Source organism: Diadema setosum, chromosome 7 (assembly GCF_964275005.1).
Source record: "Diadema setosum chromosome 7, eeDiaSeto1, whole genome shotgun sequence".
Classification (NCBI taxonomy): Eukaryota; Metazoa; Echinodermata; class Echinoidea; order Diadematoida; family Diadematidae; genus Diadema; species Diadema setosum.
The window spans coordinates 10,199,544-10,227,491 of record NC_092691.1 but is presented as its reverse complement, the minus strand read 5'-3'; the positions used below and the strand labels follow the sequence as shown (position 1 = coordinate 10,227,491).

Below are 27,948 nucleotides of genomic sequence, written 5' to 3'. Positions count from 1 at the left end.
ATAATCACATACTATCACATGCCTTTTGAATAGCTGCATTAATTCCATGTTCTCTTTTCATGGATACCATTTACATTGATATTGCTTGAATTTTCTGAGCTAATCATGTCAAACTCAAATTGTATACCGGTACCTCAGTAATGGATAAGCTAAACACTGTATGTGTAATGTGAGGTGAAAACCTTTCACCCTTAACTTCTACTGTGCTATCCACTACCTATGTCACACCAACTGACTTTCTGTCATAGCACTCATTCAACATGTTGACATGACACATCCTCTGATCTTTTCATCTGTCTGGCGTACTGATCACATAGTTCACATCATTGAGTTTCTTTTTGACACTGTATGGGCCACTGAACTTGGCTTTCAGTGGTTCACCTTGTATGGGCAGCAGTACAAGAACTTTGTCATCTGGTTTGAAGGTTCGGGCTTTGGCATTTTTGTCTGCCTTTCTCTTCATTGAGTCTTGTGACACTTTCAAGTGTTCCCTAGCTACCTCACAAGCCTTTGAAAGCCTTTCACGAAACTTTGACACATAGTCAAGTAGGTGGATCTCATCATCCTCAGTCATGAATTTCTCTTTGATGAGCTTCAGTGGGCCCCTAACTTCATGACTGTACACCAACTCAAATGGGCTGAAACCCGTCGACTCATTTGGGGAGTCCCTCGTTGCGAACAGCAGGAAAGGGATGCCCTTATCCCAATCCTCGGGATACTCCTCACAAAATGCCCTAATCATTGTCTTTAGGGTCTGGTGGTAGCGTTCTAACGCACCTTGGGATTGGGGATGATAAGCTGACGACTTCAGCTGCTTCACACCCAAACGATACATCACCTCTTGAAATATGCCTGACACGAAATTTGACCCTTGGTCAGACTGCACTTCCTTGGGCAACCCATACCTAGTGAAAAACTGCACTAGAGCATCTACCACAGTCTTAGCAGTGATATTTCGCAATGGGATAGCCTCTGGAAACCGTGTAGACATATCCATGATTGTCAAGAGGTACTTATGACCCGACCTAGTCCTAGGCAAAGGTCCAACACAGTCGACTAGAACCCGACTGAATGGTTCTTCAAACGCAGGTATCGGAATCAATGGCGCCGGCTTCACTGAATGCTGTGGTTTACCAGCCACCTGACATGTGTGACAAGTCTTGCAAAACTCAGCCACATCCACATTCAACCCTGGCCAATAGAAATGCCTCATGATCCGATCCTTTGTCTTTCTGACGCCTAAATGGCCGCCAACTGGTAACTCGTGAGCAATCCTCAAGATCTCACCGCGGTAACAGGGAGGGACAACAACTTGACGGACCACCGTCCAATCCTCATCAGCTGGCCTATGGGGAGGTCTCCACTTCCTCATCAAAATGCCATCTTTGACATAATAGCACTCAGGGACCTTTTCAGCCTCAGCCTCAGAACACGCCGTCTGAGACAAGCCTTTTAACTCATCTGCCTGCTGTGCTTTAACCAAGGAAGACTTGCTAAACAGCCCATCACTGTTAGCCTCGGACCCTAATACAGCAACCCCATCATTCAAATCCTTGAAAAAGGTTTCTGCCAACCAAACACCGGAATTCTCCTCCACATCAACAGAATCCGCATCATCTTGAACAGCTCTACGAGCCTGAGACCTAGTCACAACACAATCTGGGGAAATCCCAGGAAACTCCTCCTGCAACTGCTCAGTTTCAGCATGTACCACCACTGGTTTATCCGAAACAACTGGAGACGCAACCACCTTGTCCCCAGCCAAGTCATTCCCCAACAAAAAGTCAATGCCTACCATGGGCAACTCAGGAATAACTCCAACTGTGACAGGACCAGAAACTAGGTCACACTTCAAATCCACTCTATAGTGTGGTACTGACATATAACTGCCATCAACAGTCTGAATCAAGACTTTTGCATTCACTGCACTATCTGGTGGAAAAGTCACACCACCATCCACCATCAACGACTGAGAGGCCCCCGTATCCCGCAGGATGACCACTGGCTTACCTGCCTCACCAGTAGTACATGGGGTCACCTCACCATCAAACAAAAAGCTACGATAGCTCTCATCCACCTGCTTCAGCCTATCTTTGAATTTGGGAGATCGACTTTCAATGGCCTGTGTTTCACTGAACGGGACACTGTTTTCGGGTAGGACACTTTCTTGACATGACAAATCCTACCTCCTTCGTTGCATCATTTTGCAACTTCCAACATTGCGACTTTACGTGCCCTTTCTTGTGGCAATGAAAACATCTGATGACATTTGCACTTGTACTGGACCCTTTGTTAGATTGAGGCTTTGGTGCCGACAACATTCCTGAACCAGCATTCTGTTGGTTGCTCGACTGATTTTTGTTTCTCTTATTTCCAGAGAAATTTCTGAAAGGTGGTCTGTTTTCATGTCTGTGGGTCAGCTCATACTCATCAGCCATGAAGGCTGCTTTATGCAAACTTGTCACTTTGTGATCTTCCAGGTGCAACCTCACACTGAAAGCAACACTCTTTTTGAATTCTTCCAAAAGAACAACCTCACGTAGGTTATCAAAATCCTGATCCACTTTCAGGGACCTGTACCACCTATCAAACGTCATTTCCTTTTCACGAGCAAACTCAACATGTGTCTGGCCTGGTTTGCGGTACGAATTTCTGAACTTGTGTCTGTACGCCTCTGGCACCAACTCATAAGCATTCAACACTGCCTTCTTGACTGTAGCATAGTCACGTGATTGCTCTTCAGAGAGAGATGAGTACACATCGGCAGCTTTGCCGACAAACACACTTTGAAGGAGCAAGGGCCAAAATTCCTGTGGACAGTTCAAACTGTTAGCCACCTTCTCAAATGACACAAAGTATGCATCAACTCTGTTTTCTTCAAACTTTGGCACCAATCGAATGTTCTTGGAGGGAGCCCTTTAACGATTTTCAACAATCTGTGCATGAGCCAATTCGATCTCACGCAGTTTCATTTGGTGCTCCATTTCAAGTTTCTTCATTTCCATTTCTATTTCTCTAGCTCTTTGCTCTCTTTCTATTTCTCTTTGTTCTCTTTCCATTTCTAATCTCATCTTCTCTTTCTCTATTTCCATTCTAGCAAGCTCAAGCCGTGTTTGATCAGACATTTGAGCTTGATTTGGAGAGTCAATTTCTTCTTTGAGCTCCATGTGACCAGCCACTAAGTCAATAATTTCTACCTTTCTTGCACCTTGTGGAACATCAACATTTAAATGCTGTGCAATAGCAGTCAAATCACATTTGCGTAACCTTTGCAAATCTTTGAGGGACAAATCTGTCCTCTGAACAAATGCCTGAACATTCATTGTACTGATTGACATTGTCACATGTATTACACACAATGTACAATTGAACAATCAACTCAACTGGTATTATGTCTGTACCAATATTCTGGATTCCGGAACGTTCCAAATTCTAAGTTTTGGCTTTAAATTCACTTCCCGGACAAGCCCCCAAAATCACTCTGAGAATGATCGCACAAAAGAAACAATCAACTAATGTTCAGGCGGTTTATTGACAGTGATATTGTGGGTACAGACTCGTAATCAGTTTTCACATCAGTACAATAATGATCAATAAAACAATTACAAATCGGTTATGGAATCACTTACATGCATCCAAATCTTAAAGAACAAAGTCCCTACAGTTCCCTGGTAGTGTCCAGATACGATGTTCGATGCACAGATGAATGATCCGCGACGCACCGATGAATGATTCCTCCGACGTAAATCCAGAGGCGCTGGTTGCAATAATCCACGTTATAAATCCGGGGTAAAGTCCACGATATATGTCCACGGCGAAATGTGCAAAATCCAAACGTTATGACGACCACGTCCAGTCGAGGCGTTGAATGATGATTCACTTTATAATGTCCAGCAAGGAATCCAGCCCGTCACAGCTTTGCCGTAATAATGTCCGTTGACATTAAAATATGGAGTCTATCTCCAACGTAGGCAAATTAATTCTCTGCAGGCAAAATGTCTCCCAGGCCTTATCTCCACAAACACAGTTTGTATAGCAGGTCAGCAGGTAACACAGGACTGACTATAACAAGTCGCTTCAGAGCCAGAAGTGACGTAACTCTCAGAGTACTTGGGTACTCTGCCTACTGCAGAATTTCTCCAACTTATATACTATCCATTCACCCCTTTCTAGTACATTCTGTAATTTTCTCCAACCTGGGGCCACATACCTGAACATACTAGCAAGTCCAAGTTCCAGGAATCCTGGATGACTCACTGCCTAACTGTGTGCATAACATCATTGCCAAAATTAACTACCAATCACATTGGGCTACAGGGACAGTGCCTCACTCAGCCAAATATGTAAGCACTTCCTAGAATTTTCTGGAATGGGTTAAATCATTCTAGATTGAGTGAGCTATAATGTATTTCCTGTCACATGCATACATGTACTGTAGCTACATTGTATACCCCGTAGAAAATTCTCCACTGATCTGGTCAGCCTGTATGTGCTATATCTAATATCATATAGAATGTTCTCCATTAATCTGGTCACCCTGCGTACATACACATTAAAACAACCATGCATACAGCCTTGATACATATACATAACTACTTGTGTGTACATTTGTGACAACATCCTTTTCAAGAACTTTTCCAATAAAAGGCAAATTAGCAATAAAGCGAAAATTGTTTATGTTCTAATGATGCCATTCCAGCCTTATTAGTGTCTGTGTGTCGACAACAACCGGGGCAACAACAAAAACCCCATCAAACAAACACTTACGCACTTGCGACTTTCTTGACATAATCATGTCGGTGAGGGCTAAGTGTAGTCACACCAGATAAACGTACGTCTACTAGTCACCCTCCTCAATATCTCAGGTATCTTACCTTATAAAAGTCAAAGGCGACGTAATGGGTGACCATGTTTTCTTGCGGTATGGTGTCGTTAACTGGAGGTCAATAATGAGGAGAAAGAGAAGGAGGGAAGAAAAGATAGAAATAGATAAAGAGAGAAGGTCACAAGCGGTTAAGGCGACGGTTTAGATTCTTCTATCAGACGACACACGAGTGGGTTTGTGTGTAAGGGTTTTCTATCGAATCGCAAACAGCAGGTAAAAAGACACACTCACACACATACACACATATTTTTAAAGACAACTGATCAAACAAACAAAATAAACAAACACAAAAACATGTATATTAACAAACCTATTGATATCATTTCAGAAATAGACGGTCCGTTCAAATCCTGCAATATGATGCCGCCCCTGTCATCCGTTTCGGTATGCGTCGTATCGACGACATGAGCGGAGGCGCGCTCGTATCGAATCTCTGCACATTCGTTGGAGTCCTCGGCGCCATCTAAGCCCTGGACTCGCAGGCAGTAGCTCCCCAGAGCTTGGTTCGCATTGAGGATGAAGTCAAACCTAAATGACAAAGTAATAAGAACGATGAACAGCGAATACAACTTGCGAAATAAAATGGTGTAAACGTTTCTGCTGCACCTCTATCGTTTCACAGCAATAAAGATCAGACTTATGAACAGACTACCAAGGATTTGAATTCGGTTAGTTTAGTATTGACGCCCTTTGCTATACCGCGGTGTTACGTTTCATTACATTAATCAGCGATATCTCACACATTGTATAAAATATTGACTTAATCAATTTCACAATTCCACAAGAATTCCTCTTCAATGAAATGTGCATGAAATTGCATACAATATATTCATGAAGTGATTTTCATCAAATTACAAAGAAGAAAAGTAAGCCAAGCCAAGCCAAGTCTTGTCATAGAGAATTGCTAATCATTATGGTACGAGAGTTGACATCTATGATTTGACTAATCACAATTCTAACCTTTCGCCCGCGTAGATAATAAACGCGTCAACAACTACGGGCTGAAAGTCGTCACCATCGCTGGCGATCACAGCTAGATTGTGACTGTCAACGCTGACCTTGAGGGGAGCGTTTGTGATTGCACTGCTGATGACCCGGAAGCGGTAGCGATGATCCTAGCAAGACGAGCAGAACAACTCATGTAATTAACAGACGTCATCGAGACCCTTTATTTATGGTCAACTTTATCGATTATCTTTTATTGGTCGACTCCTTTGATTAGTTATCTTTTTTTTTCTATCATAAAGAATGAATGAATGAAATTTATTTATTTATTTATTTATTTCTAATCTTTTGTCAGGGTAGTCCATTTACCAATAAATAGTGGTTTTCCATGGAGCCCTGAATAATATTGATGAACATATGTACATTAAATAGCAAATTTGCGTATATACAGAAGATGACATAATACAGTGTAGATACATACCAGCATACTGTACATTGCAAAGTAACATTAAAAAAATACATTCCACAGCAAGGGTTCACCAGAATGCCGAAATAACAATTAAAACGCTATTATACAGGAATGATACAGCCCAGAATGAATTTCGTGTGTTACTTACAAATAGCAACTTTGCTTAAACAATCTCTTAAATGAATATATGGAAGAAGCTGATCTAATTGAATGATCTAGCCTGTTCCATTCAAGTACAGAGGATACGATTGGGCTGCACTTGTGACAATCAGAGCGAAATTTTGGCACACATAGATTTCCACTGTCTATTAGCCTTGTATGATATTCATGTACATCACTATAGGCTTAACTAAGTGCCCCTGAAGGTACGAAGATGCTAAGTTATGGACGCATTTATATATCATCATAACGCGGCTGAAATCAAAACGTTTGTCTAGTGTCATCCACTTAAGACTTTTGAATAAATCAGCCGACGGTGTGTCATATTTTTTGTCCAAAATTATTCTTGCTGCCCTCTTTTGAATTTTTTCTAGCTTAGTTGTATGGGAATGAAATCTGTTTGACCAAACAACAGAACAGTAATCAAATTGTGGCAACACTAGACTATTATAAAGTAATTTTAGGGATTGTTGGGGCAAAAAGGCCTTCGCTCTCTTTATCATGTAGACACTTTTTTGGGTACGTTTACAAACATTTTCGATTTGTTTAGACCATTTCAGTTCTTCATCTATTAAAACACCTAGACATTCAGTGAACTAAACTTTTTAAGTCGACTACCATCTAATGAAATACTGAAATTTTCAATTTTCCCGAGATTAGCACGGGAGCCGATAATCATGACAGAAGTTTTGTCAGTGTTAAGGAGGAGCCGATTTTTCTTAATCCACCCCATTACTTTATTTAGTGCAACAGTTATCTTCTCTTCTAAAACTGTTGCGTCATTAGCACTGACAGTGAGGGTCGTATCGTCAGCGTACATATCTATAACACCTTCTGAAGGGGTAGAGAGAGAGAGAGAGACTGTCAGACAGACCATGGACCTTTTGGTCTTCTATTTTTGATTTTGGTCTTCTATACGTATAAGTCGTTATCTCACTGGCCTTGTAGGCGTGAGCGTGGTGTGACGCGAATTTGTGAGCTCTTCCCTTAGCCACAGTTTTTTCATTAAAATTTCACATTTTGTTCGCGGATGTTATATGTTTATTGCACTTATGTCTGCACTTTGAAATCTGTGGGCCTAGATGGTATCTCTATGCACATATTGAAAATGTCCACCCCTGTCATAATTCCTTCGCTTACACATCTCTTCAACAAATCCTTAGCCCAAGGTGTTTTTCCCTCTCAGTGGAAAATGACCAAACTCATTCCTTTATTCAAGTCTGGTGATAAATCTTGTCCTACAAATTATCGCCCCATTGCGATTTTACCCTGTGTTTCAAAAGTTCTTGAAAAAATAGTACAAAAGCAGCTTACAAGTTATTTAAAAACAAATGATTTGCTATCTACAGCACAGTCAGGCTTTCGAGATAAACATTCTACCACCACTGCTTTGCTAAAAGTTACGGATGACTGGTTGCTCGCCATCGACTGAGGTCTTTACACGGGGGCAATCTTCATTGATTTGAAGAAAGCGTTCGACACGGTGGATCCTTTCATTATGTTGCAAAAGCTAAAGCAAATGGGGTTTTCTGATGCTTGTCTTGCTTGGTTTAGAAGCTATTTAACAAATCGAAAAGTTGGAACACTTTTAAATTCTGTTATGTCAAATGTTTTAGATATACATCATGGTGTCCCACAGGGCTCTATCCTGGGGCCAGTTCTGTTTGTGATTTATATTAATGATATTGTCAGTCAAGTAAAGAATTGTCGCATTCCCTTGTATGCAGACGATACAGTGTTGTATTTTTCACATAATGACCCTATCCATATTGAAAACGTTCTAAACAATGATCTTAAAAGACTGTATGATTGGATGTGTCTTAACAAACTTAGTTTAAATTTCCAAAAGACTGAGAGTTTTTTGATTGGCTCTCGCTCCTTATTATCACGCCGCAATGCCCTTCACATAAAGTTATGTGGGCAGGTGATCAAACACAAAGAAACAGTTAAGTACCTTGGAGTTACACTTGACCAGCAATTAAAGTGGAATGTTCACATCAATGTATTATTTGGTAAAGCTGGTAAACTTGTAAAATATTTTGGTCGACTTCGTCATATTCTTAATGAAACATGCTTAAAATTATTATATAATTCTTTTATATTTCCTCTGTTTGACCATGCCGATTGGATTTATGACTCGGCCTCGCTGAAATATACTTCGCAATTACAAAAGTTACAAAATAGGGCGGGTAGGATAATTATTGGGATAAATCCATATAAGTATGTATCAAATCATGAAATTCATCAAATTTTAAACTGGGATTCTTTAATCGTAAGGCGCAAAAAGCATTTAAATTCCATGGTTTTCAAATGTCTCCATAACTACAGTGCCCCATATCTTAAAGAATTATTTAACTTTATGTCCCGAAATTACTCTCTCCGCTCAAATGGTACCCTTTCACTGCCAAAACCCAAGACCGAATATTGTCGAAGAATGTTTTCGTACAGAGGAGCTTCCAGTTATAATGAATTACCTTCAGAGCCCAAGTGCTGTTTAAATGTAACCAGTTTTAATAAAATGATTAATGATGTTATTCCGAAATATTTTTGATTTAAATGTGGCATAGAATAAACTGCATTTGTTATATGTATTTTTTGTAGAATGTTCATATCAAGATAAATATCAAGTTTATAAAATAGGATGGGTGGGTGGGGTGTTACTTAATTTTTGCTCACTTTTTTTTTCATAGATACTGTTTAAAACTTAAAGTAATGTTTGTTTTTTGTTTTTCGCATTTGATGTTTTCTATTGTATTTATAATTTACTTTGTTCCTGGACCCCTCGGTAGAACAGCTGTGTCGTGTAAGCACAGCTGAGTAGGGCAATCCAGCCGTATTTTAATATCATTCTATTGACTGTACGATTATTGTTTTGTCGTTGTTTTTATACGGAAAATAAATAAAACAAAAACAAAAACAAAAACCTACAAAGAACCATGGACATACGGATTGAAGACTAGATCACTTAGGCCCCAGTCACATAATGCTCTGCGTCCGACGTTACGTCCAAAAAAAGTCTTTCTTTTTTTTTGTCCGGACTCCCGCGGATCCTTTGCCATCACCAGAAAATTTGTTCAAAACATACGGTGAAAAATGCGGGCGATACGGACAAATACGACCAGATGCGAGTATTTGCGTCCACTTGCGGATATTCTTGCGAATTGGCACATAATGAATTTGAACACTTGCGGAGAGTTGCGGATATTTTCGGATAGTTACAGATTGTTATAAATAGTTATGGTCAGTATGTTTTTTTGTGACGATTCCTGCTAAGTCAGTGTATTATGACAACAAGGTTATCACATATTGGACTGTCTTACATTGTACACTGGGGAAAACTGAAATTATATTACGTACAAGTTCGTAATCTTTTAATTTGCTTTACAGTAATAAAAGATATATGAAATTTTGAAGTTGAGGTTTAAATTTTATTTATGCAACTCAAATATGAATAAACTTCATAAATGTATCAAAAATACATAACATAATTATACCACAAATATGATACAATATATTGATAAGTTAGACATTAGAGTAAGAAAATTATTACTTACAGTCATGGAATAGACAAACTGTGGTTACGCTGTCGTTTGTGCAGCAGCTGCGATATTCATGACTTATTGGGTTATGCTAAGGAGATTTTTTTACAGTAAAGCAATACTTATGAAATTTCCATTAAAACAAGGAAAAGTAGAAATTACGCGGTGCGTAATATATGTCCCCGCCGGAAATAGCATTTTGTAGCAAAATGTACAATATAGGTCAAAAATCAAGGTCAAAGGTCAAAGAAGTCAAGGGTCAAAATTCTGTGTAGAAGTTTTGAAGCCCTCACCTAGTGCCATCATATAAAGCAAACGGAATCGAAATCGGGTTAGAAATGGCGAAGGAGTAGCATTTTGTAGCCAATGTACAATAAAATGTAGGTCAAAAATCAAAGTCAAAGGTCAAAGAAGTCAAAGGTCAAAATTCTGCGTAGAAGTTTTGAAGCCCTTACCTAGTACCTAGTACCCTTACCTACCTCTTTTGAGTTTTGCCATTCAAGCCCTCACCTAGTGCTATCAAAGTCAAAGGTCAAAATTCTGCGTAGAAGTTTTGAAGCCCTTACCTAGTACCTAGTACCCTTACCTACCTCTTTTGAGTTTTGCCACCCCGGCTCCAAGAGTGAAAAGTTTGTAAGTCAAAGGTGAATTTGTTCTTTGGAACATTACTATTGTGTGTTGAAATGGGGACACGTGTCATCGTAACATTATGTAACGCACTATTGTTGTTTGATAGCTAACAGGTTCTTATGCCTGCTCCCTGGCTTCTGCTGTTACAATATTTTGTTCTTTAGTTACTCTGCATAACACATGGTCGTTGATACGAAACATTTTATCATCTTTGTCATGTCACGTGCTACAGGTCTGTTTTCCTTTGGGGCATTATGTACGCACAATATCTTGGCCTCGATAGAAAAGCTTAAATCAAGGACTCTTGTTATTTATAAATCTATTTGGAAAGTGAAAGTCAATGTGTACAACAATATCTCATAGTATCTTTTGGCAATAAATCTTACGTAAGACACCATCGTCGCTCACAGTCGGTTGATCGAGATGTATGTTCGAGAGGACAATAGTTCTGGTGAAGTGTGAGCATCAAATACGCCCCTTTATACTTATACATTGTAGGCCTACTCTGTTTCGGATTGAACTTCACTTACCTTCCTACACAGATGTTAGAATTATAGGCTTGCATTCCGTTCACACATGTAGCATGTTAGCCGTAATTACGCCACTTATGTAACAGTCCTCATTCAGATGCACTCGTACTCTCTATAATCAGCGTACACAACGATATTCTCCCCGGTCATCGTCCTCCAACATGAATGTTAACAACTGGTAGTTTCAGAAATGTTATTTTAACCTTATGTCCATACATGGGCATTCGGAATGCAGAATGCCGAAGTTTTGTAACCACAGTGAATAATTTGTTCTCTTTCCAAGATGCTTACGATTATCTAAATCACACAAGAGAGTGTTACCAACGAATTTAAACCACTGCGTGAGGTTGCCAAGCAACTCTTTTTTTCGGAACTTATGTCAATTCCTCACATCTATTCTTTTCATTATTATTATCATTGTGTAATTTCCTTGGTATCCACAGGCCATCTGGAGCCACCTTTCATGTCACTTGCCGATAATGTCCTGACATACTTGCATAGTTTGTTTTGTATACGTTGACTCTGGTTCCCAGTAGACACAGCCTTTTTTTCTTTTTCTCTCTCTTTAGTTTCGCACATCACAGACATTCAAGATGTCAAACTCATCAGTACTGCCCTCTACGGGTGCCTTCGTGGACACAAGCAACGGACATCACGTTCACCCTTTGATCCACAATACAATAGACACAGCATTCAATTCAATTAATGATGATGACTTTTTTGATACGGCCGGGCCTTCTTTGGCAGAACGTGAAGCAAATGTCACTCAAAATGATACCTTTTTTGATGATTATGTTTCAGATAGTTTTAATTCATTTTCGCAAGAATTTGAATATGATTTTGACATAGAAAACCAACTTCAAAGTCCATCTTCTGAATATCTCACTCTCAACCAGTTTAATAATGTTGTTAAGGAGTATGATGATACCACCTTTTCTCTTATACATTTCAACATTAGAAGTGTTAATAAACATTTTGAAGAATTGCAGTTGTTTTTGAATAAACCCATCAGGCAAAAATTCTCAGTGATAGGTTTGACCGAAACCTGGCTTTCCCAGGATTCAAGTCTTCCATACGCTCTCGACGGATATGATTTTGTAGTTAACAACAGGCAACATAGGGTGGGTGGGGGCGTTGCGTTATACGTTTCACAAATGTATGATTATGTAGTTCGTGATGAGCTTAACAGCATGACTGATTCGATTGAATCTCTTTTTATTGAAATATCCGTTCCTGGCAGTAAGAATATTATCATAGGTGTATTATATAGACCTCCAAATGCAAACACTAAATCATTTTTAGATTATTTTTCGGATTTGGTGAAGAACCCAATTTTTCTTCACAAAAAATGTTTCATAATGGGAGATTTCAATATAGACTTATTAAAACAAAATAATATGTCACAAGATTTTTGGGAAATATTTTTATCTGCTTCTTTTTTGCCTTTGATATCTAAGCCCACACGAATAGTTAATGAATCTGCCTCCCTTATTGATAATATTTTTTTGTAATATTCTTCCTCCTCCCGATTCCCTTATACTGCTTTCAGACATAACAGACCATTTCCCAATCTCTACTAGTTTCTCTTTAAATGATACTATTGATAATAAATATGGTTGTTTATTGAGACGAAGAATCACTCATGAAAATATAGCCAGTCTAGGTGCTAGTTTAGACATGACAGACTGGTCTTGTATCTTTGATACAAATGATGTAAATTTGTCTTTTGAATACTTTATGCAAAAGTTTCTTCGACTCTTGGATATCCATATGCCAAAACGTAGACAAAAACAATCTGATTATAAAAAAAAATACCTAGGCTCCCATGGATCTCTAAATCACTTTTACGTTCAATAAACAGAAAGAATAATTTATATTATAAATTCAAAATGAAACCTACTGAGCAATCGAAACTTAAATATACTAGTTATAAAAATACGTTGACGAAAATTATACGCATAGAAAAGAGAAAATATTATACCAAGCAGTTATATTTGTATAGGCACGATATGCAAAACACATGGAAGGTTTTAAAGCAAGCAATGAATATATCAAATGATAAATGTAGTATTACTAAAATTAGGTAATATTTTGAATAATCATTTTTCTTTAATCGGGGAAAATCTTGCAAGCAATATACCCCATTCAACGAAACATTTTTCTGAATTTTTAGGTCCACCAAATTCTAGTTCAATGTTTCTTAGTCCAACATATAAGCAGGAGATAATTAATATTGTTTCAGATTTTAGTTCTAAAAAAAGTGCTGGACATGATGACATCAGTAATTTTCTTTTGAAGGGGGTAATATCTTCAATTGCGGATCCTTTAGCTCACATATTCAATTTATCTCTTTCCAATGGCATTGTCCCTGAGAGCATGAAAATAGCAAAAGTCATTCCCTTGTTTAAAAAAGGCGACAAATTAGATGTTAATAATTACCGACCGATTTCTTTGTTATGTACATTGTCCAAAATTCTTGAAAAAATCGTTCATAAAAGAACTATTACTTTTTTAAAATTCAATCATATACTTTCAAATTCTCAGTTCGGATTTAGAGAAAAACACAGCACAACACATGCATTATTAAGTTTTGTATAGAAAAAGTGGCACACGCTATTGACAGATCTTCGCATCTAATAGGTTTGTTCCTGGACTTCTCCAAGGCCTTCGACACCATTAATCATGATATTTTACTTGATAAATTACATCATTACGGAGTGCGTGGGAAGGCCTTGGAGTGGTTCAGGAGCTACCTCATGAACAGGAAGCAATATGTCTCTTTGAATGGGTATAATTCACAAGTGTTAAATATCAAATGTGGGGTCCCACAGGGAAGTTTATTAGGTCCGCTTTTGTTTCTCGTTTATATAAATGATTTTTGTAGGTCATCAGATGTTCTTTCCTTTATTCTCTTTGCGGATGACTCAAATTTATTTTTTTCGCACAATAATCCTCTTACTCTTGTAAATACAATAAACTCTGAATTAGAAAATGTCGCCCAATGGATAAAGGCAAATAAATTATCTCTCAATCTTAAAAAAAAACAAAATATATGTTTTTTAGCAACTCTATAGAGAAACCACCTGTTGACGTTGTTTTTGATGGGACTCCACTGGAAATTGTTTCCCATATTAAATTTCTGGGAATAACGGTTGATAATAAGCTTTCATGGAAATTCCATATTGATAGTATATGTAAAATTATTTCAAGAAATATTGGTATAATCAACAAGGTTAAATTTTGTCTTCCTTTGTCGTCCCTTATTACATTATATTCATCTCTCATATTGCCGTACTTAAATTATGGTATTCTTGCTTGGGGAAATACATATCAAACATTCTTAGATAAATTACTTTTATTACAAAAGAAGTCATTCCGTATTATATGTCATACTGCATTTCTGTCTCATACCGACCCGTTATTTTTTGAAAACAAAATATTGAAAATCAAGGATTTGTATCTGTATAACCTAGGACAATTTATGTTTAATTATGATAAAAAAAAATCTTCCAAATATATTTGAAACAATGTTTCCAAGAAATCAGTCAGTTCACAATTACCCAACAAGGCGTTCGAATGAGTTTCATTTGCCCTTTTTCAGAACTCTGCTGGCTCAGAACACCTTTATTTACGATGGGCCAAAGTTTTGGAACTCACTTCCTAATGATATTGTAACAGCACGAACTTTGAATTCTTTCAAGAATAAATTGAAATTATTTTTATTGAAATCTTATAACATATTACCGGACTAGGTTTGTTTCATTAGCTCAATTAAGTTATCACTTATCTTATATATATATATATATATATATATGCATTAATCATTACACATCAACTATTTTCTATCATGAGAGTAAAATAATCTGTCGAATTTAAGTTCTCCTTAAATATGACAGTCATCGAACAATGCATCATTGTGTCTATTCTTTGTTTTCTTTGTTTTAATATGTCCGCTCTTTTGTAGTTTTTCGGGTATATGTACCCAATCCGTATATTCACAATATCATTCAAGGGTGCGTCTTATTACTCCTATACATCCTGGAAATCTGTTTGCTTGTGTCCACGATGGCGTGTGTTGCAGTTTCATTTTCTTTTGTTTCCCTTTTCTCTTTTTTTTCGTTCTTTCCTGTTTTTTCATTTCATGTCAGTTGACATTGGTTTCTTTGATTTTGTTTCATATATTTGTTTGTAGTTTCATGAAGCCATTATTTGCTTTTTATGTATTTCTGAGGGTCCCATATCGTACAAGATTGGCTTTTTAGTGGGACCCTCCATTTCCATTCCCATCCGTGTAATATGCATATGTATATACCTTATAAATGCAATTATGTCGTTAATCATCATCACATGTATCTTGTTGATGTACGTTTATCGAAATTACTACAAATTTGTTTTGTTTATGCATTGAACATAATTTCTCCTTATTTAATGGAAATGAAAATAAAGTTGAACTTGAACTTGAACTTGATCGTTGCCATATAGCTACTATTACTCATAGTATAAAGTCTTTGATTTTGTGAATGAATTTTTTTTTATATACATAGCGAAATGAATTATGATAAGGAAATTTTTACAGTAGAACAGTTTTTTTTTCTAATGTTACTCCTGTTAAACAATTGAATGTTTGTTTTATAAAAGAAACAATTATTTTTTATTAGCCACTCAAAATCATTTTATTTCAGCCATTTTATTAAGTAATTCTATGTGGGTTATTCTAAAACTTGCCAATGAATCACGATATATAGCATAGCTATTATAGAAGTTAATGGTCTTCGCCCCAACCGTCCTCCATAGACTGTATTGCTTCTTCCGACGGTCACGTTCCTTGAAGTCGTTTTGTTTTGTTTTGTTTTTTATCTGATCCCTTTATTTTCATTTCCCGCCACTCACAAATAATAGCCTCTAAGCTGTAAAAGCTGTTGGCTATTTATCCACAAACATTATAAAGACGCTCACTGTAATCTACGTAAAATAGACTCAATGATTTAGAGTTGACGGGTTATTGCTCCACTTCCCTCGTTAATTTCAATTAATTAATTTCAATTTATTCGTTCTGAAACGTGTAAAAACTGGCTTGAACACCATGAGTCTTTTACGTAACAATCTTTTGAGTTTTGCTACCCCGGCTCCCAGAGCGAAACGTTTGCGTTTCAAACATGAATTTCGTTTATTGTAACATTACTATTGTGTGCTAAAATAGGGACACGTGTCATCGTAATATTACGTAACAAAGCATTGCTGTTTGATAGCTAACAGGTTGTTTGGCCAGCTCCCTGGTTTAGCTGTTATATTATATTGTTCTTTTGTTACTCCTAACACACGGTCGTCGACACGAAACATTTTATCATCTTTGTCATATCACGTGTAACAGGCCAGTTTTCGTTTGGGGCATTATGTACGTAACATCCTGGATTCGACATAGAAAAGCTCAAATCAATGACTCCCGCCATTTACAAATCTATTCGAAAAGTGAGAGTCAACGTGCCCAACATATTTCATACGGTATATCTTTTGGCAACGAAGTCTTACGTAAAACACATCATTGTTATTCATTTATGGTTGGCTGGTCGTTGCCTTACTATTCAAAGCTGCTCAGTTCAATCTTTTGCACATGGGGCTGCAAAGTTGCACCCTTTCAGAGGGTGCTCACCTCATATGAGGTGTCCGACTAGTATTTATCCCTAGGTTAATTTTAATATACCAAGTTGCGTCTCAGTTAGCTGTATTTTAGTTTGTCTCTTTGCTCTTGTTTTCCATGAGGGAAATTACAACAGAGATTGTTATACTTTCCGAAACGTATGAAATGACTATGGGCTACTGCCGCCGCCCCCCCCCCCCCTCTTTGGGATTTCTGTGACGTAGGAGACCGGAGGTGTTTAGTGATTATTAATTGCGAGATAATTGTATATGCATATGCATGTAAATGTTTGATATGTTTGAAGAATAATTCAGTGATATGGATGATTTCTTTTCCTGCCAAGCAAATGTATATCGGTAAATATCTGATTGTTTACATTTTTTTTTTTCTTGTCAGTGGGAGCTCTGTCCACTTCCACTCTCCACTGCCTATTACGTGTAGCACACGTCCTTGCTTGTTTAATAAGTTCATGTTAGGCATTGTATACGAGGCCATGGCCTTGTGTACCATCCGCAACGATGTTGATTCTGTGTCATCTGTGTTCATGCTCGTTTCCCTGTTTTGTGTGTGTTGTATGTTTCTCTGTACGCATTTCGGTTTCCTTTCTTCTTTTAGGTCTGTATACCCCCACGTAGCTGCTGAGCTAGGACCAGGCGGGAAGCCAGCTCTTAGTTCCCGAATGTTTTATATTTTAACCCATGGCTAACACAACAAATTTTGCTTTTAATTCTTTGAATAGTGATGAATTTTATAACACAGTAAGGCACTCTGAATCTGATCATGCAAATATTATCTCCAGTGTATATGAAGATTACATATCCGATAAATACAATACCTCAGCACAAGAATTTGAATATAACTTTGACTCAAATGATCCAGTCCAGAGTCCATCGTGTGTTTATTTGACCGAAAATCAGTATAAAAATCGGATCACGAATACAGTTGGTGAAAAATTTTTGTTAGCTCACTTTAAAGGTTCAGTTTACCTTTGGGAGCAGTGATTTTAAAAATGTTCAAGATATCACATTTGATGCATACGTGTAGGTCTGTTGTATCACAAAACATCTTTCCATATAAAATTTTCGCAATAAAGCATAAAATATGAGGAGATATCCGGTATTTTCCTCAATAAACCATAACTGTAGACGGTTCAGTCTGGAAGCATTCTTATTATAATTATTGTTCACATTTTGTGTATCTAACAATACTTAACAGCAATTATATGGATTCAAATTTTTACAATGGTTGTTTCTCTCCCTAACTCACATTTTAGCACTATTTCAAAGCACTAATGGTGGTTTTTGTTTCATCTGCAAATGGTAAATTATGCCTTTAACGTACGCAGTATCAACACAAATTTTGATAAGTTGCGCTTGCTCTTAGAAAACCCAGATCATAAATCTTGCTCCATCATAGGGTTAACAGAAACATGGCTGAACTCTAATATCAGTCATTTATTTTCTTTACCCGGATTCGAATTTGTATTTAGAAATAGAAGCGAGAGAGTTGGTGGTGGAGTTGGTTTGTACATCTCGAAAAAGTTTAAATATATTATACATGAGGAGATAAGTGTTATGAGTGATGTACTTGAATCCCTTTTTATTGAATTAATAAATCAACATGGTTGCATGGAAAAAACATTTTGATTGGCGTAATTTACAGGCCCCCTCGTTCGAATTTGAATGATTTTTTGACAGTTTTGCAGGATTTAGTACAAAATCCCATGATACTTTATAAGGATACATTTTTGATGGGCGATTTTAATATCGATCCCATGAAATGTAACTCCCAAAACAGTTTAAAAGAATTTATAGAAACATTAATGTCTGCTTCGTTTTTACCATTAATCTCCAAGCCTACCCGTGTCGCCAGCCAATCGGCTACCCTCATAGACAACATTTTTTGTAATGTTCTTCCACTTCCTGAGTCTGGTATCGTCCTCTCAGACATCACTGACCATTTTCCTATATTTGCTCAGGTACCAATTAAACTGATTAAACAAAATAATTATTATAAGCGACGTAAGATTACTGCAGATAATCTACAAGTCTCCAAAACAGTTTAAAAGAAATCGACTGGTCTTCTGTATACAACACTACCGATGTCAATTTGTCTTATGACTATTTTATATCTACTTTTACCTCCGAAATCGATAACCATATTCCCATGCGTAACATAAAAAATAGATATAAGGAAATTCCAAGACTCCCGTGGATAACCCAGTCTATATCACGATCTATAAATAGGAAAAATAATTTGTTTTATAAATATAGATGCAATCCCACTGAAAAAAATAAGTAAAATATGTTTCATACAAAAACACACTCACCAAATTATTACGTATGCAGAAGAAAATGTTTTATGTTAATCAGATAAGCAAATATAAAAATGATATTAAAAACACATGGAAAACATTAAAGAATGCTATGAATGTATCTAACAATTCATCTAATATTTCTGAAATTCGGCGGGGCAATGCCTCCAGCAACACTCCCGCTGGCATGGCGGAAATTTTCAATGACTTTTTCTCTTCAATTGGAAAAAATCTTTCTCAAAATATTCCTCTTTCTAGTAAATCTTTTAATGATTTTTTAGATACACCTAACTCCAAAACTATATTTTTTGACCCAACATATAAAAAAGCAATAATAAAGATTGTTGCTAATTTGAAAGAAGGAAAAAGTCCTGGCCACGACGGAATTGACAACTATTTGATAAAAAAACATAATTTTTCAAATAGCGGATCCCATAGTACACATTATCAACTCATCACTTACAACTGGCCATGTGCCAAATAGCATGAAAACTGCGAAAGTAATTCCTATGGAGAAGAATGATGTCAATTACTATAGACCCATATCTTTATTATCTTCTATTTCTAAGATTCTTGAAAGAATAGTTTATATCAGGACAGTACGTTTTCTTAAAACCTGCGACATATTCTCAAACTTTCAATTTGGATTCAGGGAAAATCACAGCACAACACACGCACTACTTGCCCTCATCGACAAAGTCACACACGCACTCGACACACTTTCACACACAATAGGACTGGTATCTTCTCGGACTTCTCCAAGGCCTTTGACACGATTAACCACGGAATACTTCTCGCCAAACTGTCTCATTATGGAATACGTGGAAAGGCCTTGGAGTGGTTCACGAGTTACCTATCAGAAAGATCCCAATTTGTACATGTCAACGGCTTTGACTCTCAAAGTAAAACAATAGCATGTGGTGTTCCACAAGGGAGTTTACTAGACCCATTGTTATTCATTATCTATATTAATGATTTTCATAGATCCTTGGAGAAACTATCATTCATATTATTCGCAGATGACTCTAACCTTTTTTTCCCACCCTGACCCAAACATTTTAATTATAACAGTCAATGAAGAACTGAAAAAGGTTATACAATGGATATACGCAAATAAATTGTCATTAAATATTCAAAAAACAAAAGTTATGCTTTTTAGTAATTCTTTAGATAGCCTCCCAGGCAAAATAACATTTGATACTACTCCCTTAGAAGAAGTTTCTTCCTTTAAATTTCTTGGTGTTTGTGTCGATAATAAGCTTTCATGGAGGAATCATACTGATAACATATGTAAAATTATATCACGTAATATTGACGTAATGAATAGATTAAAATATTATCTTCCTTCATCTGCATTATTAAGTCTTTATTCTAGTTTGATACTCCCTTATTTAAACTACGGGATTCTTGCTTGGGGTAACACATATCAGATGTTACTTGATAAACTTCTTTTATTGCAAAAGAAAGCGCTTAGAATTGTTTTTAATTTACATACCCGAGAACATACAGATGCTTTGTTTTCTGACCATAAAATATTAAAAGTAAATGATTTGTATGTGTTTCAACTTGGCCAGTTTATGTTTAATTACAACAGTAACTCTTTACCTAAAATATTCCAAGATTCATTTCATCGAAACAGTCATGTTCATAACTATCCCACGCGACGATCCGACGAATTTCATCTTCCATTAATGAGAACCGCACATGCCCAAAATACATTTCTTTATACCGGACCCAGACTTTGGAATAATTTAGATAATAGTTTAAAAGATTCCCCCAAATTTGTTACATTTAAATACAAACTCAGAAAACATTTACTTTCTACTTATAATCTTAAATAATTTAAATTGTTTTAATTCATGCTTGAGCTTTCACCTGTCCTGATGTCGCAGTACTTGGCGTGTTCTGTATGCAGACTTCTCTTCTTTCTTCTCTCCTCTTCCTTTCCTGTCTTTTGTTCTTCGTAGACTTGTATTGTTAACGTCTTCTCTCCTCTCGGTACTGTCTTGCGTCTTACAGTGTATATACGTGTGGGTAATCGAATGTGTGTACGAACGTGTTGTCCTTGTCATATTTTCCCGGCACACGTGGTTCAGTGAGCAGTGTCCGGGCACTAGCATTGGTATTCTATATTTTTTTCCCAACCGGTGTATCTCAAAATAATTACATGTATATCGTTATATAATAGTATATCATTTATTCATTATTTATCTAGCGATCCACGTCCGACAAGCTTTGCTTTTTAGTGGATCACTATTTTCCATAATCGAATTTATTTGCCGCTCGCCCACGAAGTATTTATACAGTGTTTTTCCTAAATATTGTACATGTTATAAAATGTTGTTCTATAATTTGTCTCGTATATATATATTACATGAATCTTTTGCAAACGTTTGAACAATATTATTTCATCACATGTATACTACTATGTTTTTTGATTTTTGATGATTGGAAATAAACTATGATTGAATTGAATTGAATTGAATTGAATTGAATAGTGCCATCACAGAAAGCAAACGGAATCGAAATCGGGTTAGAAATGGCGAAGGAGTAGCATTTTGTAGCAAAATGTACAATACAGGTCAAAAATCAAGGTCAAAGGTCAAAGAAGTCAAAGGTCAAAATTCTGTGTAGAAGTTTTGAAGCCCTCACCTAGTGCCATCTCATAAAGCAAACGGAATCGAAATCGGGTTATAAATGGCGAAGGATTAGCATTTTGTAACCAATGTACAATACAGGTCAAAAATCAAAGTCAAAGGTCAAAGAAGTCAAAGGTCAAAATTCTGCGTAGAAGTTTTGAAGCCCTCACCTAGTGCCATCACATAAAGCAAACGGAATCGAAATCGGGTTATAAATGGCGAAGGATTAGCATTTTGTAACCAATGTACAATACAGGTCAAAAATCAAAGTCAAAGGTCAAAGAAGTCAAAGGTCAAAATTCTGCGTAGAAGTTTTGAAGCCCTCACCTAGTGCCATCACATAAAGCAAACGGAATCGAAATCGGGTTAGAAATGGCGAAGGAGTAGCATTTTGTAGCAAAATGTACAATATAGGTCAAAGGTCAAGGTCAAATGTCACAGCGGAAATTCTGTGTAGAAGTTTCAAAGCTCCCATGTAGTGCTATCATATAAAGCAAACAGAATCAAAATTGGCTCATAAATGACAGCGAAGTAGCAAATTGAACATTTTGATCACACAAGGACGCACACACGGACACACGGAGACACGGACACACACATGGACACACACACGTACGGGGCCCGTTTCATAGTCCCCTGCTCAAACTCATTCGGCGGGGACAAAAAAGACATCAAGACTTTCAAACACTTCAAAACTTATATTAGGACCTTTACTTTTCATCATTTACATTAATGAATTTTGCAGATCATCCGACATACTTTCTCTTATACTTTTTGCCGATGATTCAAATATTTTTTTCTCCGACCAAAATCCATTTACCCTTGTCCATACTGTCAATTCTGAATTTACAAAAAAGGGACTCAATGGATAAGAGCCAGTAGATTATCACTAAATCTTCAGAAAACCAAGTATGGTTGGGGCACCACCTATCGGCAGGGCACCTTCCCATCGGCACCCTGCGTATCATGGCTGTTTGCGTATAGAACGAAAAGGTAAGCGCGGGATTAAGTGTCATTAGCTATAAAGACAATAAAAACGGAGAAACGAAACTCAAACTCAAACAAACCAAGATAAAAATGACACATCCAACGCATGGCTGTGAAATTCACGTGTATTACCTATGGCCTGTGAAATTCACGTGTATTACCTATGCTGTGAAATTCACGTGTATTACCTATGGAGGGGAGGGGGTGCCGATCGCAAGGTACCCTTTTTAGCTGCGCAAAGAAAACGGAACGCACGCACTAAAATTGCGCTATTTTAAAACGGAGATTCATAATCAACGAGACGGTCACAACATTCAAAACTGCAGTATTTATGGCATATTTGAGGTAAGAATTAGGCGAATTTGTGTTATATTTTTAGAATAAACAAGCTACAGATCCTTAGGGTGACGATAGGTGGTACCCCCAACCCTATTATGTTATTTAGTAAGTCTATAGAAGTTTCACGTACAGATATCATTTTTGATGACGTTCATTTAGAACGTGTATCTCACATAAAGTTTCTCGGTACTACAGTGGACGATAAACTTTCGTGGAAACCTCATATTATTAATATTAGTATAATGATTTCGCGTAATATTGGTATCATTAATAGACTTAAATCTCATATCCCGTTGTCTTCTTTGTTGACGTTGTATTTTTTTTTATGTTACCTTATCTTAATCATGGAATTTTAGCATTGGGTAGTGCCCATCAAACTTTATGAGATAAACTACTAGTATTGTTATTACAAAAATGGCACTTCGACTTATTTGTGGCGTTTCACCACATTCCCATGCAGATCCATTATTCGTGAAATACAAGACTTTAAAGATTAATGGTTTGTTTTTCTTTCAGCTGGGTCAGTTTATGTTTAATTATAACATAGATGCACTTCCCAGTATTTTTGATTCAATGTTTCCAAGAAATCAATTTTTTTCATAATTATCCCACCAGGCGATCTAATAAGTTTCATTTACCCCTTCTGAGAACCTTATTGGCGCAAAATACATTTATTGACACTGGCCCTAGATTTTTGAATTCTTTAAGCTGTGATATAAAAAAACTTTATCTTTGAATTCGTTTAAGCGTAAGTTGAAACTTTTTTTTTTGTTGAATTCATAATAAGATAATATATTATTCATTACTTAGCTGGTCTCTACAACCTAAGGATTCATCGCCAATCATTAAATTTATTTTCATTCATCATTGTGTATTTTTTTTTACATTATCTTATTTGTACAAACTTTGCTCAGCTGCTCGACCTCTGAAGCAACTCAATTCTGTCTTTCGATCCCGATGTTCAGCGTGTGGGCTTTTCCTTTTATGTTTCTTTTTCTTTCTTTCCCTTCTTTCCATTATTCTTTTGTGCTTTATTACTTTCAATGGTTTTCTGTCAAGTCATGTAATGTCGTGTGTTTCTCCTGTCTTGTTCTGCCCTGTCTTTATAAACAAATATGTTCACATGAAGAATCCTTTGAGTGGTCCACAATTTACAAGCATGCTTTTCAGTGGAACTCTCAATTATTTCTATTTTTTTCTCCAGACATAACTTTTTATCTTGCCGGTATGCATGTATGATTTTGTATTTGCTATTATCTACCATGACAAAAGTCGAATACATGCCTATGTTATATCTTCTGAGTCATTTCGTGTTATGTTTGCCGAAAAGAGAGAAAGAATGAAATAAATGAAATGAAATGAAATGAAACACTCCTCCCACACCCAAGTAAGACATAGAGAAATACTAAATTCGTTCTTATTTTATATAGTTATTGCTGTCCCACACCTTTTCCGGCAAGAAAAGTGAATAAAATGCTGTCACCCCATCCCCTACCCAAAATATATTCCCTTTTCGAAAAATATGCATTCAAAGAGTCCAAGAAAAAAAGTTCAGCACCAAGGGTCAACCGATGTCATGAGTATATTGGTGCCACCTAGAATTACCATTTGTGGGAGAAATTTCATAATTTGACCATGCGGTTCTGCCTCTCCACTGCTCCGACTGTGTTGTAGCATTCCTTCAGGTAAATGCACTGCAGCTTGGCAACACGAGTTGTGTGGCTTCCCACGAGTCTCTGTGTTCCCATGCGAGCGGAAAATGGAAAACGTCGAAGGACGCAATCGTCCGCAGCATCCGTAACTGTCCTCAAATATCCGTGAGCGGAGGAAAGTGTTGAGATACGTTAACTTGCGGGTACTTTCGGATACTTACGGTGGACGTAAACGGACGCAAACGGACGGGAGGTAAAATATTTTTGCGGATGGTCTGTTTCCAGGCTACGGATAATTACGTTCAGTTGCGGATAATTACGTTTGGTTACGGTTATTTGCGTAAGTCTGCATCCGTGGAGTCCCTCTGCGAAATTTTGAACATTTCAAAATTTCGCAGGCTTGGCGCCGTCATTTTACGTTTCTTTACGGATGAGTTGCGGACAGTTACGTCTACATACGTCCCTGCGGATGCCTGCGTCCACGCTGCGTCCCCCTGCGTCCACTCATCCGTATCTATCCGCGGCGGACGTAACCCATCGTAAAGCACTGTGTGACTGGGGCCTTATGCAAACATTTTCCACTTGGCAAAGTGCGTCTGGGTTTCTTCAAACTGTCGCTAGAATACAACGGGATGATCTTCCCTATTATTTCATAGAAACTTCTACTTGGATATCAGATTTGGTTTGACTTTCTTAATGACTCTTTCAATAAAATCCTCAAAGTATAAAATTATGAAAAGGATAATATCATAAGAATGCGGGATTATGAAGTTTGAGCTATGGCTAAGCATACACTAGTAATGATGATGATAGTTCTCACTATCATCGTCATTACCAGTGTAAGCAATCTGCCATAACAGACTCAAATTATATCGTACACTTTTTACAACTCCTACAGTTTATCAATATCTTATTAAACACAGTTTAAATTACTTTTTATTATCTACAAAAAACACAAATAGTGCTTTGATATACATGATTTTTATCGATTTAGGCCCTACACAAGATACCAAATGGAAAGAGTTGCACGAGATCACAACTATTGGAATTAACTAAACTATAATCTAAAACTCAGTATTTGGGGAATAACGTTGATGAAGAGAGGATGAAACAAAGAGTTTTAAGCTATGCGAAAGGAAACTGAATGGGGTAGAATATTCTCCCTGAATTATGTCTTCTGCAAATATAGTGCATATACTTCTAGACACAAGAATAATGTTATTATAAGCAGACTCAAGAAGAAAATTCCCGAATGAATGGTTATGTTATTATAGTTTTGTTGAGGACACTGTATATAATCAACAATATTTAAACCGTGTATGAAGTGTAGACCTCCTCTTGGTATTGTAGTTACTATTTAAGTTTTCAAGTAGATTATGAAAAACGGAATCCTACAGTGGACAATCCTGCCTGAATGCTGGCCAGAGTTTTGATGATATTTTGCAGGAACGTGAGATTTTAAACCTACCGGCTTGACTGTGAATATTTCCCTGTCTGTGTACAGTGGAGTCGCCGGGTCGACAGTATTAGGGAAGGGTTGAAAGCGACCTTTGCCATTGATTAACACCGAGTCCGCTTTGTTGCTGCCGTCGCTGAAGTGATTAGCAGTAAATTTGTCCAAGGTTGTCGAATGGAGCCAGTCTTGGACGAGCATTACATTTTCAGACAGGTCATAGTCGAACAGTGCACTGTGTTGATCATCCTAAACACATTTACAAGATACATCATTATACATGATCATTCATTCATACAGGGTTCTTACACAGTCAGTAACTCGTTTCACAGCACTTTATCACAAAATATGCAGTCATAATAATATATAGCATGTTTTACACCATTTCCATTCAAATTGATTAATTCTGCAACACTGATAAACTGAATTCTTTAAAAATGCTAATCATTAATCATGTGCACTGATAGACATAAAATGTCAATTTCTATTCAATCAAAAAAGACATATAAAAACGGAAGTTGGTAAAAGAATGTTAGTTTCTGCATTTAGGAAGTAAACCCACGTCATGTCGTTTAATTTAAGAAACATTTTTTATTTTGTTTGAATACAAAGATCTGTAGGAATACAGTAAGTTAAACAATTTAAACTGTAGAATTACATCACAACTGTATGAAATTATTATATTTTGCCTAAAAATAACAAGTTTCTGATATTAGTCAGTTTTACCAAATAATGAAGTATTAATGTGGGTAAGTGTAGAAACAACATCAGAATTTCTGTATTTAGATAAAACAGAACAAATCTCGATATTTTTTTTTTCTGTAAGAAATACAGATATTTCGTACAGTGTAGGCTTATTCCAGTAAACTTTAAAGTAAAGAATAAAAATAAAACATAAAATTTGACAAAATTTGAAAATACTCTTGGTTATGTTTTCACGTAAATCGATTTTAAAGCAATGAACCGGAATTTTTCGGGCAACTCTTAAACTTCACTTTTTTCCTCATGTTTATGGAGCTCCTCCTTGAACATAAGTTGTGTGTCTTCAATCAGTTAGTCTACTTCCCGCTTAAGTTTTCTAAGTAGCAGAACCCAGATTTGGGGGTTTAAGATAAAATCGAGGGTTTAGGATTAAGAGTTATTCAATGTTAAGTTTAAATTGGGAATATGATTAACAATAACGCTTACATTGGTTTAGTTTACGTGTAGATAATTGGATATTTCAGGTTACATGGTATTAGACGCAATGGACCATAGATAAATTGAATGAGAATCAAAATACTTGTTTTTTTTTTCATTTGAATACTTCTCTTACTTTCGACAAATTTACATCCCCAAATTCATACCAGAATGATGGTACCTAGCGTTCCGTTATTCAAGTAGGCAAGTAAAAAACAAAATGGTCAGGACTCTGAAAGGCCCTCTCACTATAGTGGCTTGCACCATCCAATATATTTAGAACAAAACAGAAAAGGAAGTTCTACGGATATTGCATTTTGGAGGTGTAATGCAACACTTGACATCCTCCAGGGGTTAATAATTATTAATAATAAATAAGAGATATTTTTCCGAGGTTCCCAGCGCGGAGTGGAAATATCTTACGAAATTAAAATTGTAACTACCAAAGGACTGTCAAGCGTCAGGGCCCATATAACAACGATAGACAAAGTGATATGATTATGGTATAATGACTTACATCATTTGGTCTACACAGGTAGGGCCTATCCTCAACACTTTTCACCAAGTTTTGCTTATTTCTGCATCAACAC

The 27,948-nt window shown here is 36.8% G+C and overlaps 1 protein-coding gene across 1 annotated transcript in view; it reads right to left on the bottom strand.

Annotated features, from left to right (window-relative positions):
• Positions 1-27,948, bottom strand: part of LOC140230438 (uncharacterized) — a 61,072-nt gene that overhangs the window by 16,020 nt on the left and 17,104 nt on the right. The window contains exons 4-7 of the mRNA XM_072310592.1: positions 26,195-26,428; positions 5,846-6,000; positions 5,196-5,413; positions 4,875-4,936 (exon numbers count right to left, since the gene is read on the bottom strand). Coding sequence (XP_072166693.1) covers positions 4,875-4,936; positions 5,196-5,413; positions 5,846-6,000; positions 26,195-26,428 — 669 coding nt within the window. The remainder of the gene's footprint in view (positions 1-4,874; positions 4,937-5,195; positions 5,414-5,845; positions 6,001-26,194; positions 26,429-27,948) is intronic.